The sequence below is a fragment of the Budorcas taxicolor genome, chromosome 2 (genome assembly GCF_023091745.1).
Source record: "Budorcas taxicolor isolate Tak-1 chromosome 2, Takin1.1, whole genome shotgun sequence".
NCBI lineage: Eukaryota > Metazoa > Chordata > Mammalia > Artiodactyla > Bovidae > Budorcas > Budorcas taxicolor.
Genome location: NC_068911.1, coordinates 70,319,635 through 70,336,378, shown reverse-complemented (window position 1 = coordinate 70,336,378; position 16,744 = coordinate 70,319,635). Strand labels below are relative to the sequence as shown.

General features: G+C 40.5%; 1 protein-coding gene across 1 annotated transcript in view; it reads left to right on the top strand.

Annotated features, from left to right (window-relative positions):
* MYO3B (myosin IIIB) overlaps positions 1-16,744 on the top strand; it is a 427,435-nt gene that overhangs the window by 182,910 nt on the left and 227,781 nt on the right. The window contains 7 exon segments of the mRNA XM_052652976.1: positions 1,241-1,337; positions 2,299-2,415; positions 2,901-3,005; positions 5,651-5,734; positions 6,545-6,747; positions 11,451-11,549; positions 11,882-11,996. Coding sequence (XP_052508936.1) covers positions 1,241-1,337; positions 2,299-2,415; positions 2,901-3,005; positions 5,651-5,734; positions 6,545-6,747; positions 11,451-11,549; positions 11,882-11,996 — 820 coding nt within the window.

Genomic DNA, 16,744 nt, shown 5'->3' with positions numbered 1-16,744 from the left:
GAGTCTCTTGATGAAAGTGAAAGACGAGAATGAAAAAGTTGGCTTAAAACTGAGCATTCAGAAAACTAAGATCATGGCATCCGGTCCCATCACTTCATGGCAAATAGATGAGGAAACAGTGGAAACAGTGAGAGACTTTATTTTGGGGGGCTCCAAAATCACTGCAGAAGGTGACTGCAGTCTTGAAATTAAAAGATGCTTGCTCCTTAGAAGAAAAGCTATTACCAACCTAGACAGCATACTAAAAAGCAGAGACATTACTTTGCCAACAAAGGTCTGTCTAGTCAAAGCTATGGTTTTTCCAGTAGTCATGTATGGATGTGAGAGTTGGACTATAAAGAAAGCTGAGCACCAAAGAATTGATGCTTTTGAACTGTGGTGTTGGAGAAGACTCTTGAGAGTCCCTTGCACTGCAAGGAGATCCAACCAGTCCATCCTAAAGGAAATCAGTCCTGAGTATTCATGGGAAGGACTGATGCTGAAGCTGAAACTCCAATCCTTTGGCCACCTGAAGCATAGAACTGACTCATTTGAAAAGACCCTGATGCTGGGAAAGATTGAAGGTGGGAGGAGGAGACTACAGAGGATAAGATGGTTGGATGGTGTCACTGACTCAATGGGCATGAGTCTGAATAAACTCCAGGAGTTGGTGATGGACAGGGAGGCCTGGTATGCTACAGTCCATGGGGTCGCAAACAGTCGGACACAACTGAGTGACTGAACTGAGCTGAGGAAAGTGGAGTGGGTCACAGAGGGATTTAAAACAAACAAGATAAAATATGAGTGTTTCTTTATCATTGGTATTTGCTATGTTATTCTCTAAAGTTTTCTGTAGCTTTAAAAATTCCCCAGAAAACGGGGAGTGGTGCTGGTAGAAGCAAGAGGGAACCTCAAGGGAAGTACCTTAACGAGGTACCTGTGTGTCTGATGCTGAACAGAAAATAATGTGAGGAAGTACTGTGGTTGGCATTTAAGAGAAGCAGATATGAGTATTATAAGGGCTCATTTGGCAGTGCTCCTCACGGCAGCGGAAGGCTTGGATGCTGGAGCACCCCTTTCCCCTGGAATTTCTGCAGTGATGAGAGAGGGCCGGGGCCTGGACTAGGCTTGCTCTTCCTGTCCCTTCTCTGAAGTCTCTGAATGTGTTGTGTGATGAGACAGTGGCTGAATTGTTCTTGTGGCCTAGTTTCTGATATATTTTTTACTGCCTTTATACTAATATTCTCTGGATAAACTCTAGGCATGAAAGGATGCACACCAAAAGACCCTATCATGTGGAAGATGCTGAAAAATACTGCCTTGAGGATGACTTGGTCAATATGGAGGTCCTGGATGAGGTACTAAATGTTTAATAGGCAGTTTTCACCAAGGACTTTTGTTTCACACGACTGGTCTGATCTTTCTGTTGTAGACCATGTTCTCCTAAGGTCACTTGAGACTTTGTGTAGCCCTGGGGTGAAACTCCAGGATGTTTGGCTGCTGTGACTATGATCCCGTGTTGTGCTGTGTTCATTATAGTCCCCTAAATGTCCTAAATGATGAAGAGAAAAGGATTTGGAGTTTTCCCGTGAAGGCTTTTATATTGCAGGCTTGAAAGATGTTTTTATATCAGCTGAAATTATTTTCTGTTTATAGAACCGTGCAATTTAACCCTTAAATTAAAACAGTTTTTTGTTCTTCGTAAAGAAGAGCTTCATTTAGGGAAATAGTGCAGCTAATATAGCTTGAATTCCAAATTTGAAAATTGTGATAATCCCCATTTAAAATATGCATGTTTAATAGAGCTGTTAATTGCATTGGACCTGCTTCTGCTGTTTCTAACTCTGGGGACCCTTAAATGCAATGTATGAATCACTAAAGTGTGATATAAAAGTGTTCAATTCTACATTCCCACCGCATAAATTTTTTAGTGTAATGCTTTGAAAAACGAAGTTACAGTTTATCTGTACTTTATTAATAGGAATGGCCTATTAAATCGAATTCTGAATAGAACATTTGGATGGAGTCAAACAGTTTTTTCATAGTAACAAAACTCTTGTCGGATATGTCAGTGTTTTTTAGCAAGTCCTAAATGGGCTGAATTCTTCTAAATAGTATATTCCTAATTTTTTCTTCTTTCAAGGCAAATATCTGCATTTAGGATCATTAGGGTCCTAATCAATAAGGTATGATTTAAATGGACTATTTTAATCTTTTGGAGAAAATTATTCTTGTAAGAATACACTTGTTGTTGTTTTTAATATCTCTCCCTTGACTAGAAATAATGTTTACTCTCAGTACTGTTTATCCTCTTCTTAGGATACAATTATTCATCAGCTGCAGAAGCGTTATGTGGACTTACTTATTTACACATATGTTGGAGATATCTTAATTGCCTTAAACCCCTTCCAGAATCTAAGCATATACTCTCCACAGGTAAGGAATATTTTTTGAGCATGTGGCTCCTTAACAGGAAATTTGAAATCTCAAGGAAAAATGAAAAGGGAGAAAAAGTGAGAAAAAATACCATGGGTGGACATCCCCCAAACTGAAAATAACAGTGCAACAAAATTCGTACATTTTGGGGGTGACTTTTAAGTTAAGATGTAACGATAACAGCTAACATTCAATTAGTGTTTACTGTATACCAGGCATTGGGTTGCCTTGGATATTTCTCATGACCCTGCATGGTGGGTACTATTAGTAAGCCTATTTGGCAGATGAGGAGGCTTCACATAGTGAAGTTAGTGTCCTTGAACAAGCTATGGAGCCTGGGATTAGAAGTCAGGCCTGTAGACTCCAGAGACTCTGCTCTACAGCCTCTCTGATGCCACAATTCCCCTGAAAAGTGACACAGCCTCGGTTTTATGGGTAAAGGGTATTGGAACATTAGAAGAATTCTTTAAATTAATGTTTTTCAGTTTTCCAGACTGTATCATGGAGTGAAACGTGCCTCAAATCCCCCCCACATATTTGCATCAGCAGATGCTGCTTACCAATGCATGGTTACTTTCAGCAAAGATCAGGTAAGAACTTAACTGTCCTTCCCCACCAAGTCCCACAGTAGGATGTTTTCTGTTCTCCTTTGCAACTCTTGAGTTTTCCTAAAAACTTGCCATCTGGTTGCTGATACTGACTCAAGGAAATAGGCAATGAAATAGTAGCTCAGTGGGACAGGAATAGTGACAAACTAGAGGAACAAGAGAATGTAGAAACCCTTTTCAAGAAATGTGAGACATCCTCCTCAAATACACTCATTTTCCCTGGTAAAATATAATAGAGGAAGGTGAAATTCACTCAGTCATGTCCAACTCTTTGCCACCCCATGGACTATAGAGTCCATGGAATTATCTAGGCTAGAATACTGGAGTAGGTAGCCTTTCCCTTCTCCAGGGGATCTTCCCAACCCAAGAATCGAACCCAGGTCTCCCACATTGCAGGCAGACTCTTTGCCAGCTGAGCCACAAGGGAAGCCTAAGAATACTGGAGTGGGTAGCCTATCCCTTCTCCAGCAAATCTTCCTGACCCAGATATTGAACTGGGGTCTCCTGCATTGCAGGCATGTTCTTTTCCAACTGAGCTATCAGGGAATCCCTAAAATATAATAAGATAATTCTAATCTGAGAACATAGAGCTAACACAAAACTGATGACATGGTAATGACTGTAATAAAAACAAGATGGAGAATGACAGAAATTAAGTTCTTTCCTAGGAAGGGTTCAGAAAGTTCATGGTCCAGTCCTTGTCGTATGAAATACTGCACACAGGCTGATAATGGTCACGTACCCACTGTTTAGCTGCTAAGAAATTGTGATGAATTGGGGAAAAACTGCACAAATCTTAAACTCAATGCTATTAACACAAAGCTCACCCAATAAATTTTAACTGTCTGGACCTCCAGTTCACAGTGGTGGCATATCCAACCTTTGGCCCTTCCTTTACTTGTAATATTTTTTCCCTTGTGTGTTTATTCTGTTATAGAAACAGTCTAATTTCATGAGAAATTTTTATGAGAGAAGCACAATGTATATATTTCCTGAGACCTGTGAAGTCCAGTTTTGGATTTGTTGAGAAACACTTGAAATTTTAATAGTGCAGTTTATAAAATGGAATACATGGATTAACTATGGGTTAAAAACTTAGCTTCTCCAAATTATTACCTTTCCCAGAGATTTGTGAAATGTCCACAGAATTCATAGACAGGAGTAAATGAAGGGAGATATATGTGTTTTTCAAGTTACAAAGTTATCCCACTGTGTTATCTTTTTTCTGACACCAAATGTTGTGTCTCTACCAACACTAGCAAATTCTGCAATTCCCTGATGCCAACCAGATGTCTAACAATTCAGTTCCATTCAATTCTGATACTAGCTATCCAGATTTAGCACAGACCTCACAAGCTCGGGGCTCAGTCCACAAGACCACCTGTACTTCAATGCCAGTTGTGAATGGGGTGCCTAGGATACCCACTCTTCTGCCTGGCTGACTACAAATTTAGGGATTCCCACAATCCCCCTGAGGTTTGATAATTCACTAGAATGACTCACAGAACTCAGAAAAATACTTGTGTTTACTGGGTTTTTATAAAGGACACAACTCAGAAACAGCCAAACGGAGGAGATGCTGAGGGCAAGATATAGAGGAGAAAATGGTGCAAAGGTTCTATGCATTTTCTAGGCCCAGGCCCCTCCCAGGCCTGCAACGTATTCACACTGGAAGCTCTCTGAATCTTGTTGTTCAAGAGTTTTTATGACTCAGTCAGTTTCTAGCCCCTTTCCCCTCCCCAGAAGTTGGAATGGTAAGGCTGAAAGTTCCCTCCCCCTACATCTTTTTGGGTGATCAGCCCCCATCCTGAAGCTATCCTGGGCTCCACCTTGAACCACTTGGTTAGCAGTTATATTTGCTTGAAAGGGACTTGTTTGTGAATAACAAAGAATGCTCCACCACTTCTATCATTCAGGACATTCCAAAAGTTTAGGCGCTCAGAGTCAAGAACCAGAGGCAAATACCCAATATATGTTTTTTATTATACCACACCCCCTAATCTCCTTTATACATAAAGAGCTCCTAGAAAACACTGATAGAAAGACCAATAATACTAAAAAAAGGAAGGCAAAGGGTATAGACTGGACACAAAAAAGGAAAATACGAATGACATTAAACTTATGAAAAGATGCCCAATCTCACTCGTAATAAAAGTGCAAATTAAAACTCTACCGAGATACAGTGTTTTGCCTATCAGAATAGCAGAAATCCAACATACCCAGTTGGTGATGCTGCAGGAGAATAGGCACTTTCATACAGTCCTTAGGAAAGCAATTTGGTATTATCTATTAAACTTATGAATGTGTTTACCTTTTGGTCCAACAACCCCATTTCTGGGAATGTATTCTACAAATGAACCTGCATAAATATAATGAACATAGGAAAAAACTCAAGTATCCATTCTGACTGGTTAAATAGACTATGGTACATCTGTACAGAGGAGTCACAAATGACTAAAAAGGTTAAAGAAGCTCTCAGTGTACTGAAATGGAAAGATTCCTAAGATGTATTGCTCAGGGAAGAGTTAAGGTGAACAGTGGTGGATGTTACATGAAAATCGTAGCTGAACACACAGGATGTTTATTGCGCTGTGAATTCTTCACCAACACTTCATTTTCTGTATCAGTGCATTGTCATCAGTGGAGAAAGTGGCTCTGGGAAGACAGAAAGTGCCCACCTGATCGTTCAGCATTTGACTTTCTTGGGAAAGGTAATGATGACCTGCTTTCTGTACTGTGGCTTGAAGTCCCTTCAGAGTAACTGCATATTTCTAAAATGATGGAAATACTGGATTTTATTAGGGGGTACATGGAAACATTCCATCTTTATTATGCTCGCCTCCTGATTGCTAGGCCTTGTAAGATGTCAGCATGTCCTCCTCCTTTCATGTAGTGAAGAAAATAATGCCAGCACGAATTTACTAGATTTGGCAATTAACTTTTCTTGTTCTCAGTATAATACAAACAGCCATTAAGTAGTAAAAGTGGTTAAACACTAGGAGCAGGATCGGGGGAGTCACTAAGGTAATTAAAGGACTGGAAAGTAGAAATCTTTGAGCAAAAGTTGAGGGAAATAGAAATTTTTAGCTTGGTGAAATGGACATTGAAGATATGGCTGTAAAAATAGCCTCGCAATTACTTCTAAGCAGTGTATTGTAAGACTAAGAACAAATTTAAGTATTTTTTACAGAGGAGGTTTATTGAATATTATGATGAATAGCTGAGAAAAGTGATGGAATCTATTTAAAATTCTTTCTAAACTCTAGGCATTTTATCTGTCAAGGATTTTAAGAGAAGCGTGGCTGGTCATAAAAACTGACCTAACCTAGCCTCATCTGATACGTACGCACCTGGGGAGATGCTTATCTGAGAAAACAGTGCTGGTGGTTGATGCTAATTTCCCAAATGGAGTTTTCCCGCAAAAGATAAATGTGATTTTTATTTACTGGGAGGGGTGTGTGGCAGCTCTACTGGAGTAATGTTTCTGGAGACTCCACTGGACTGTTCTCTGTTTGGCACAGGCAGATAATCAGACCTTGAGAGAAAAAATTCTGCAAGTCAACTCTCTGGTGGAAGCCTTTGGAAATGCATGCACTGCCATCAATGACAATTCCAGCCGTTTTGGAAAATATCTGGAAATGATGTTTACACCAACTGGAGCTGTGATGGGAGCAAGAATCTCTGAATATCTCCTTGAAAAATCCAGAGTTATAAAACAGGCGGTGTAGGTGCCCTATTTTCTCACTCTGGTTTTATGCTGCAGTGTAGACAGGAGGCTTTGGGAATTTTTATGGCTACATTCCATTCTTTGTTCTTAGTATCCCTACCCCCATTCCTACCCTCAGCCTCCCCAAAGGCAAGGAACTATTTAAGGAAAGGATAAATGGTGATTTCTAACCTAAAAGACGTTTACAAGCACAGTAGAAAGGGCTGGATGGGATTACTTTGGGATAGGTATGCCCACTCCCTGGAGTTGGTTATACCAGGTAGAATTTAACAATATGCACTTACTTTTATAAATCACTAGTTCCCTTAAAATTGAGCTTGTCTATTAAAAAAAAAAACACTGAGAATATTCTACATGTTAAGTTTTCCCTAGTTTGAGAGAGGGAAAAGTTATTTTGTTTTAAGAAGAGCAGTATAGGAACTTGCCTGGCAGTCTGGTGGTTAGGATTCTGGCTCTCACTGCTGAGGGTTCAATCCCTGGTTGGGGAACTGAGATGCCACAAGCTGCATGGTGCAGCAAAAAAAAAAAAAAAGGCAGCATAGCAGCCGTGGTCAATAGCATGGACTGCTCTTGGTTCAAGGCTGTCTCTGACATTTACTGTGTGACCTTGGGTATGTCATTGATAGCTTATGGAGAACGATGTCAGATTCGTGATCTCCAAAGAAGATTTAGCCTTCATAGCTCAGTCGGTGAAGAATCTGCCTGCAGTGCAGGAGACCCCAGTTCAATTCCTGGGTTGGGAAGATCTGCTGGAGAAGGGATAAGCTACCCACTCCAGTATTCTCAAGCTTCCCTTGTGGCTCAGCTGGTAAAGAATCTGCCCACAATGCAGGAGACCTGGGTTTCATCCCTGGGTTGGGAAGATCTCCTGGAGAAGGGAAAGGCTACCCACTCCAGTATTCTGGCCTGGAGAATTCCAGGGACTGTACAGCCTATGGGGTCGCAAAGAGTCAGACATGACTTTAAGTCAGACAGACATTAAGCCCAGACATCGTTAGCTCTGGGCTTAAAGAAAGTTAGTCTTAAAGATTGTTGTCATAATAACTCAGAGCTTAAGGAAAAATGTCCTATGTGATTAAGACAAAGCAATACAGAAAAAAGGTTGATCCCTTTCTCCTCCTCGAGGGCCCCTGACTCCTTGTCAAGCTACCTAAGAATTAACGCTCTCATCACCTAACCTCTCTGAGCCTCATCTGTGAAATGAAGATGCTCCTAGAGCCTACCTCATGAGTTTGCCATGAAAATTAGTGAGTTTGTTTATGTAAAAGAACTTTTAAAAGTGCCTGGGTTGGTGCATGTTATCAGAGAGTTAGCCTCTCTTCCTATTATTATTACTGTTAGAGGACGTCAGACTTCCTCAGGAACATGGCTCCATTTACGCCTTTACTGTCTATTGAATTCCTGCTGCATGCTAGTGTTGTGCTCTCTGTTGGGGTTGCAAGAGTAAACAATATAGACAAAGTCCTAGTATTCTTGGAGCTTGGAGTGGATCGGGGATGAGAGAGGGACAGGCGCAGGAAGGGTCACAGGCATTAAGCAAAAATAAATAAATAAGCTTAATGCATAACAATTGTGGTAGGTACCAGGAAGCAATGTAAGGCGCTCTGAAAGTAGAACAGGTGAAAGGGTAATAGCCTAGCCTAGGAGGAGAGGGTTTCCTGTGTGAGAGACATTTAAACTGAGCCCTGAGGATCGCTAGAAGTCAGCCAAAGAGATGGGGTGGGGACAGGAGTGGAGGGGCGGGGGAAGAGAGGAGCAAAGACAAGACTGAGGCAGAATCATGCGGGGCTTTGGAGCCGGGTTGAGGAACCTTATTCTAAAGACAATTCTTCTGAACCTTATTCTAAAGATAAAAAGAAGCCATTTAACGTTTTGAAGCAGGGGAGTCACAAAACCCAGCTTGGGTTTTGTTATGATGAGATGATGGCTCTGGCTTCAGTGGAGCAAATGGATTGGAGAAGATGCAAGAAGTACTATTACACTGGGACCGCTAGGAGGCTGTTTTCAGATCAACCTGAGAGAGACTGTTAGCCTGAACTGAGGTGGTAGCAGTGGCGATGGGGAAACAGGGGAGCCGATGAATCTGAGAGAGGCTGTGCAAGTGGAACCCACAGGACTTGTTTTAGGTTCAGAACCCCAGCATCTTCTTTTATCAGATACCTGCAGTTCCTTCACAAAATAGGGACTGACTTGAAAATTAAACAAATGCACAAAAGGATAGGATCAGTCATTTTTAGCTTCCCTGTGGTGTCTTGATTAATTTTTATGAGGTGCCCTGCTTCTTTCTTTCTAAATTAGGGTTATTTTAAAGTTTAGGAAACTCCCTCTGACAATGGAAATTGTAGTTTTCTGTGTTCAAATTAAAGTGGTCTTTTACAAGGAAAATGTAAGGAGGGTTCTAATCACAGCTCTGTCACTTATTAATAGAACTATCCTTATAGCTTGCTTTCTTCATATGCAAAAGAAGACATAATAAACCCAACCTTTTGTGGCTCAGATGGTTAAGAATCCACCTTCAATACAGGAAACCCAGGTTCAATCTCTGGGTGTGGAAGATCCCCTGGAGAAGGGAATGGCTACCTGCCCCAGTATTCTTGTCTGGAAAATTCCATAGACAGAGGAGCCTGGTGGGCTATAGCCCATGGGGTTGCAAAGAGTCAGACATGACCGAGCAGCTAATACTTTCACTTTCAAAGCCAACCTCACAGGGCTGGATAATTAAATGAGATGATATGTGATTTTTGCCAAATATAGAATAACTGGTACCTAATAACCCATAACTTATTATTGCTGTTAATTTTAGTCAATATGATAGCACTGGTGGGTAAAATAGACTGAAGACATTGGATGAGAAGGAGGTGGGATTTGTGTAAGTCCTGCTCATCTGATCTTTCTGGTTCTGCTCTCCTCTGGCATGTAGTAGGATTCTCTCACCAACTCCTCCTAATTGGTCTCCTTGCACCCATCTTAACTTCTTACAATCTAGTCTCACATTTACAGTTTAAAACACTTCAAAGAATTCTATTTGCATAATCAACAAACTCTTCATTATAGCCTGCTAAGGCCTGTGTGGGCTGGCCCTGCCCACCTCTCCACCGGCTTCTCAACCAGCAGACTTTTAGTCCCTACATGGATATCATGCTCAGAGCCTTTGTGTACGTGCTGCTCCGTCTCCTTGAAATGCTTTCACTCTTCTCCCTGTAGCTCCTTCCACTCCTTTCTCACACTTTAAAGTTTGATTTTCATGTTATTTCCTTTGAGAGTCCTTCCCTTCACTGGGCACAAGTGACCCTCATCCGGGAATGTTGTTTGTCTCAGCCCTTTGATTGTTTCTTTCAAAGTCCTTATCACCAGTTTTCATACTAATTCATCTCTGTCCATCACTAGAAGGAAGCTCCAGAGAGCAGGAATCCTCTGTCCCATATCCCTGGCATCTGGTGCAGTGCCTGCCATACTCGGCACTCAGTAAGTTTATTACTTGAGTGAACAAATAGGGGTGAGGAATGGCTGGTAGAGATAAGAATGTACCAGGTGAGCTTAGACAGAATAATCAAGTAGAGGAAGGCCAGAATATCCAGGATAATATCCAGGAGAAACTGAAGAAAAGTGTGGGGCCCATGTCGCAGACAGGGACAAGGAGTAGAAGGAAGATAAGATTTCTTTCCACAGAGCTACGTTGGCCAAGGTGAGGATTTGTGAAAATCCTAGGGCATCAACAGAAGAGACTGACCTCCAAAGGAAAGTAAGGATAAAGAGAAGGACTTTTCAAACTATCTTTGTTGAAAGACTAGTTTGTTTTTTTTTAAATAGTTCATGATAAATTGTGATTTTATTTTTGTAAAATATAATTGAAGTGTATTACCAGAAAAATCATCATACTCTCAGATATCATAGAAATACCACTTACTATAAAATGTCTGGACACAGACTTTCCAGTTTCTTGTCTCATCATAAGCTGACTGCAGTCCACAGACCACAGAGACCACAGTCCAGCAGCACCCACCCTGGCCAGAGTGGCCTAAAAACAGGTACATTCCACGAGACTGGGTAGACGATGCATGCCATTTTTGGACTGTATTTGAAAGAATACAAGTTTGAGACAGTGGAGACCTTAGTTCTGGGACCAGTGCCCTTCCCTAACTTGCTGAACTACTAGTGAGCTGCTTCTTGTCTTGGGCTTCAGTGAAGTAGGGAGTTTGGGTGATCTTTGTCAGTTGGATATCACTGTCTCTGATGCAACATGGGCTTCAAACAAGATGTGTGTCACAGATGCACAGTTGTTTGGTCTGGAATAGAAAGATCTCTAAACGTAAGTAACCTGAGCTGTTACCCCTATAAATGTTCCATTCTCTAAAACCTTCTGTATAAACATAAATGTGTGACACTGTGGAAATTGCTGTCCTGATCCTCTCCCCATTACTATTCTGTATTTGGGATGTAACATATTGTACTGTGTGCTCAGCAGTGTCTGACTCTTTGCAACCCTACAGACTATAGCCTTCAAAGCTCCTCCGTCTGTGGAATTTTCCAGGCAACAATACTGGAGTATTCTGCCATTTCCTTCTCCAGGAATGTAGCATATTAATTGCCTACGAATGCAAATTGGCTACAGAATAATATTTTGCATAGAAGGGAAAAGCCATCAAGTAGAGAAGCCCAGAATATGTAATTAACAATGTCCCGTCCCTACTTTTTTCCAGAGGGGAGAAAAATTTTCACATATTTTATTACATTTATGCTGGTCTTTATCACCAAAAGAAACTTTCTGAGTTCCGACTTCCTGAGGAAAAGCCTCCTAGGTAAGTTTCAGGGGTTTTAGTTGTTAATTTGTAATGAATATATAATTAGCAACTGACAAAACTTGGAAATGGAGCCATTCTCCTAACTAGACATACAGTCTCTTTAGCCAAAATGCCCACATGAGATGGCAGGAACTTTATTTCCCTTTGCATTTTCTAGAAAGCTTAAAAACTCAATTGCAGGCATTTTACTTAGCCATGCACACCATTATTTCATCACAGTATTAGACTGTAAGGAAATGCTCTTGCAAAGAAGAGCCCAATGATACCCTGGTATTTGGGATGCCATTTGCCAAGTCAGTACTCATTCTGTGTGGTCATACTCCATGTAGGTACATAGCTGATGAAACTGGAAGGGTGATGCATGACATAACTTCCAAGGAGTCTTACAGAAGACAGTTTGAAGCAATTCAGCATTGCTTCAGGATTATAGGATTCACTGACAAGGTAAGTGATTGCCAGGACAAAAAGAAACTCAAGTGTTCATATTCTTGGGTCAATGAGAATGAAGACCTGAAAGTTCCAACTTGGGGCAGTACCCACGCTTTTCAAATGCCATGCTGGTCATGTTATAAGGTTTTGCTACTTAAAAGTGTGACCCAAGGACCAGAGACATTGTCATCACCTAAGAGCTTGTTAGAAATGCAGATCGTCAGGCCTAACCAAGGACAGCTAACTCAAAATCTGCATTTTAGTAAGATCTGAGGGGAACATTAAAGTAGAAGTACTAAAAATAAAAATAAAAAAATGATATAGAAGTACTTTTGTAAATGCCAAATACCTGTGAATTGTTACCTCTGTCATCAATTCACTCCAGCTTTGATAACAAACACCAAAACAACACTGCCCTTTTCTGAGCTGGGGTTGTTCCAAACATTGGAGTGAATTGTCTAATAGGAGTATAAGAATATGGAGGTTACCCCCAAGCCACAGGAAGATATTTCTGTAAATAGTTGCTTGTGCCTCAGACAAATTAAACCTTTTCAACTTTCTTGCAGTCACTTTCTTCTCCATGGTGCAGAATTGCAATTATTAGCTATAGTTCTAAGTATTATATTGCCTTTATCATACTAGATACAGGCTGTCTCTATTACATATATACTGGGGGTGACAGAAAATATTTATTACCCTAGGCTCAAATAATACTCTGCGATACATTTGTGTCATAGTTTCTGGGCTTTTGCCATCAAATTTGTAAAATATACAGATTCTTTTGCCTTTCCAACAAAGGAGGTGAATGATTAGGAGATAGGTGAAAATGTTTAAATCTTCAGGGATTAGATTACAAGACACTTGAGTTAGCTTGGGACAGCCACTCTGGATAAAAGATTGCTTTTGTAATCCAAGGAGTTTGGCCAGCCCTTTCCTCCCCAGCTTGGTTGATTTTAGTTATAATAATACATTTCTTCTTTCTAGCTAGCTGTTACATTTTTCTGTCAGCCTCCCACAGACTTTAAACTGACAGCGGAAAATCCCAAAGGTCAGATACAAATAGAAATATATTTCCCTTGGCTTCTTAGAGGAGAGCAATTAAACAGGTTCCAGTATTATTAAAGGACCTTTATGGTTGTTAATTTATAGAGCTGGTTGTTATCAAAGATGCGTCACCAGAAGAGTCAAAACTTGGCAGTAGAGCCATTTAAAGTCACTTGAGGGCATACTTTCTTTAAAGGACACAGGAACAATAGAGAGGTCAGTCGTAGGGTTCATAGTATTTCGCTTCTAATAAGTACAACAATGGTTGTAGAATACTGTAGAAAGATTGATGCCAATTCTAAAGAAAAGGCTATTATATCAGCCCTGTCCTAATGGTATAAATAATAATGAAACAGATGATGTTTTAAGATAGGAAAATTAAAAACAGAAGAAACTAAATATGCTAAGTATATATCCTTGAAGTAAGCTATCCCAAACTCCTATGGGAATAAAGTCTAGTAGAAATGAATGAATGATTGCATGAACAGCTATGAAAATAAAGAAACAAAAGGTAGTAAATATTTTTAGTTTATGTCTGGTCTGAACTGTTAAATGAATAATCAGACTGTGATTATATGTATGTGTGTGTATATTCATTATGTTCCATGTTAATTCATGCTGGAAATAAACACAGTTTATGTCAGCAGCCCTGGAAATGGAAGGAAGAGACTGGATCTTTCTTATCCTGATTCCTTTTGTTGTATCTTTGTCTGTATCTCTATAGACAACCTATTTTGCTGAACTAACTCAGTTTGCTTTATGTTTGTAAACTCAAAGTAGTTTGACTAAATTCAGAAAGACTTAATTGACTGTAGTCAGGAAGCAGATGCTAAACAACTGACGTAACAGAACTTTCTCTTAAGTTTTTCTTAGGGGTATTTGTAGACAGAGCTTGAATGAACTGGTCAATTTAATAAAAATTGTGGTCCCTGTCCTTTCTTACAGTGTCACTAATTCCCTGCAGGAAGCCTTTAAATTTTTCCCAAACCCTTAGAGCCAAAAATATTGGATAGAACCCTTGAACCTAGGTTTATTGTAAAGAAACTTCACTGGTAGTGAACTTCCAGTAACAATGAAATCCCTGTGGGCAGCTGGCAGGGGGGTGGGGGCGGCAGAGGTGGTTATACCTAAAACCCTGTAATGAAGATCAGTGCTTTTCTACTCTTATTTTTGGATTAAACCATACTATTTTTGTTTAATATTATGCTTGTCTTACTGGTATATGAATCCAGTTCAGTTCAGTTCAGTCGTTCAGCTTGTCCAACTCTTTGTGACCCCATGAATCGCAGCACACCAGGCCTCCCTGTCCATCACCAACTCCCGGAGTTCACCCAAACTCATGTCCATCGAGTCAGTGATGCCACCCAGCCATCTCATCCTCTGTCTTCCCCTTCTCCTCCTGCCCCCAATCCCTCCCAGCATCAGGGTCTTTTCCAGTGAGTCAACGCTTCGCATGAGGTGGCCAAAGTATTGGAGTTTCAGCCTTAGCATCAGTCCTTCCAGTGAACACCCAGGCCTGGTCTTCTTTAGCATGGACTGGTTGTATCTCCTTGCAGTCCAAGGGACTTTCAAGAGTCTTCTCCAATACCACAGTTCAAAAGTATCAATTCTTGGCTCTCAACTTTCTTCACAGTCCAACTCTCACATCCATACATGACCACTGGAAAAACCAGAGCCTTGACTAGACGGACCTTTGTTGGCAAAGTAATGTCTCTGCTTTTGAATATGCTATCTAGGTTGGTCATAACTTTTCTTCCAAGGAGTAAGCATCTTTTAATTTCATGGCTGCAGTCACCATCTGCAGTGATTTTGGAGCCCCAAAAAATAAAATCTGACACCGTTTCCACTGTTTCCCCATCTATTTCCCATGAAGTGATGGGAACGGATGCCATGATCTTTGTTTTCTTTTTCTTTTTTTCCTGACAGATGGTTTTATTTTTTTTTAATTTTTATTTTTACTTTATTTTACTTTACAATACTGTATTGGTTTTGCATACATTGACATGAATCTGCCACGTGTGTACATGAGTTCCCAAACATGAACCCCCCTCCCACCTCCCACCCCATATCATCTCTCTGGATCATCCCCGTGCACCAGCCCCAAACTTCCTGTATCCTGCATCGAACATAGACTGGTGGTTCATTTCTTACATGATAGTATACATGTTTCAATGCCATTCTCCCAAATCATCCCACCCTCTCCCTCTCCCTCAGAGTCCAAAAGTCCGCTCTACTTCATTTTCTGAATGTTGAGCTTTAAGCCAACTTTTCCACTCTTGTCTTTCACTTTCATCAGGAGGCGTTTTAGTTCTTCTTCACTTTCTGCCATAAGGGTGATGTCATCTGCATATCTGAGGTTATTGATATTTCTCCCGGCAATCTTGATTCCAGCTTGTGTTTCTTCCAGTCCAGTGTTTCTCAGGATGTACTCTGCATAGAAGTTAAATAATCAGGGTGACAATATACAGCCTTGATGTACTCCTTTTCCTATTTGGAACCAGTCTGCTGTTCCATGTCCAGTTCTAACTGTTGCTTCCTGACCTGCATACATATTTCTCAAGAGGCAGGTCAGGGGGTCTGGTATTCCCATCTCTTTCAGAGTTTTCCACAGTTTCTTGTGATCCACACAGTCAAAGGCTTTGGCATAGTCAATAAAGCAGAAATAGATGTTTTTCTGGAACTCTCTTGCTTTTTCCATGATCCAGTGGATGTTGGCAATTTGATCTCTGGTTCCTCTTCCTTTTCTAAAACCAGCTTGAACATCTGGAAGTTCACAGTTCATGTATTGCTGAAGCCTGGCTTCAGTGGTATATGAATTACCATACATATTAAATAAATTGAGTTTTAGGTATGTTTATGTTTATAAGTACATGAAGACTTTTCTGGCAGGTTATTTGTGAAGGTCAAAATTGGACATTTATTGCAGATCCCTTGATGAAGAGGTTAGGGAGAAGCCTTTGAGATTAGGGAATATTTTTTTCCCTTTCTTCAAAACAGATCATGAATTGGGAGAATGCTGCTAAGGACAGACTAGAGGGGTACATATTAAAGTGTTAATTGAGGGTGTTGAGATTTCCAGTGCCTTAATGACAGACAATAGGACTTATCATTGACTTTAAAAAAACCTCTTTATTGATGTATGATTGACATGCAAAATAAAAATTTTTTTTAACCAACCATTGACTTTAAAGTTACAAATGTTGTGAGCCTCTGAAAAGGAAACTGAGTAACGAGCCTGTAAGGAAGAATGCCTGTCAGCTGGGCCTAATGCAGTGCTTTGGGAAGAAAAAAAACAACTGGTGAAAAACTAAAAACATAAAAAAAAAGTAAGGTAAAGAGAGACTGAAAGGGTGAGTAAATTCCTAAGGAGATACTGAGATATAAGTACCATGAGATGCCTGTGAAGCCAACCAGGGGCAGTTTTCTTGAATTAGCTACAGGCTAACAGAGATAACTACGATGGTGTGATCACTCACCTAGAGCCAGACATCCTGGAATGCAAAGTCAAGTGGGCATTAGGAAGCATCACTATGAACAAAACTGGTGGAGGTGATGGAATTCCAGGTGAGCTATTTCAAAGCCTAAAAGATGATGCTGTGAAAGTGCTGTACTCAATAGGCCAGCAAATCTGGAAAATCCAGCAGGGGCCACAGGACTGGAAAAGGTCAGTTTTCACTCCAATCCCAAAGAAAGACAATGCCAAAGAATGCCCAAACTGC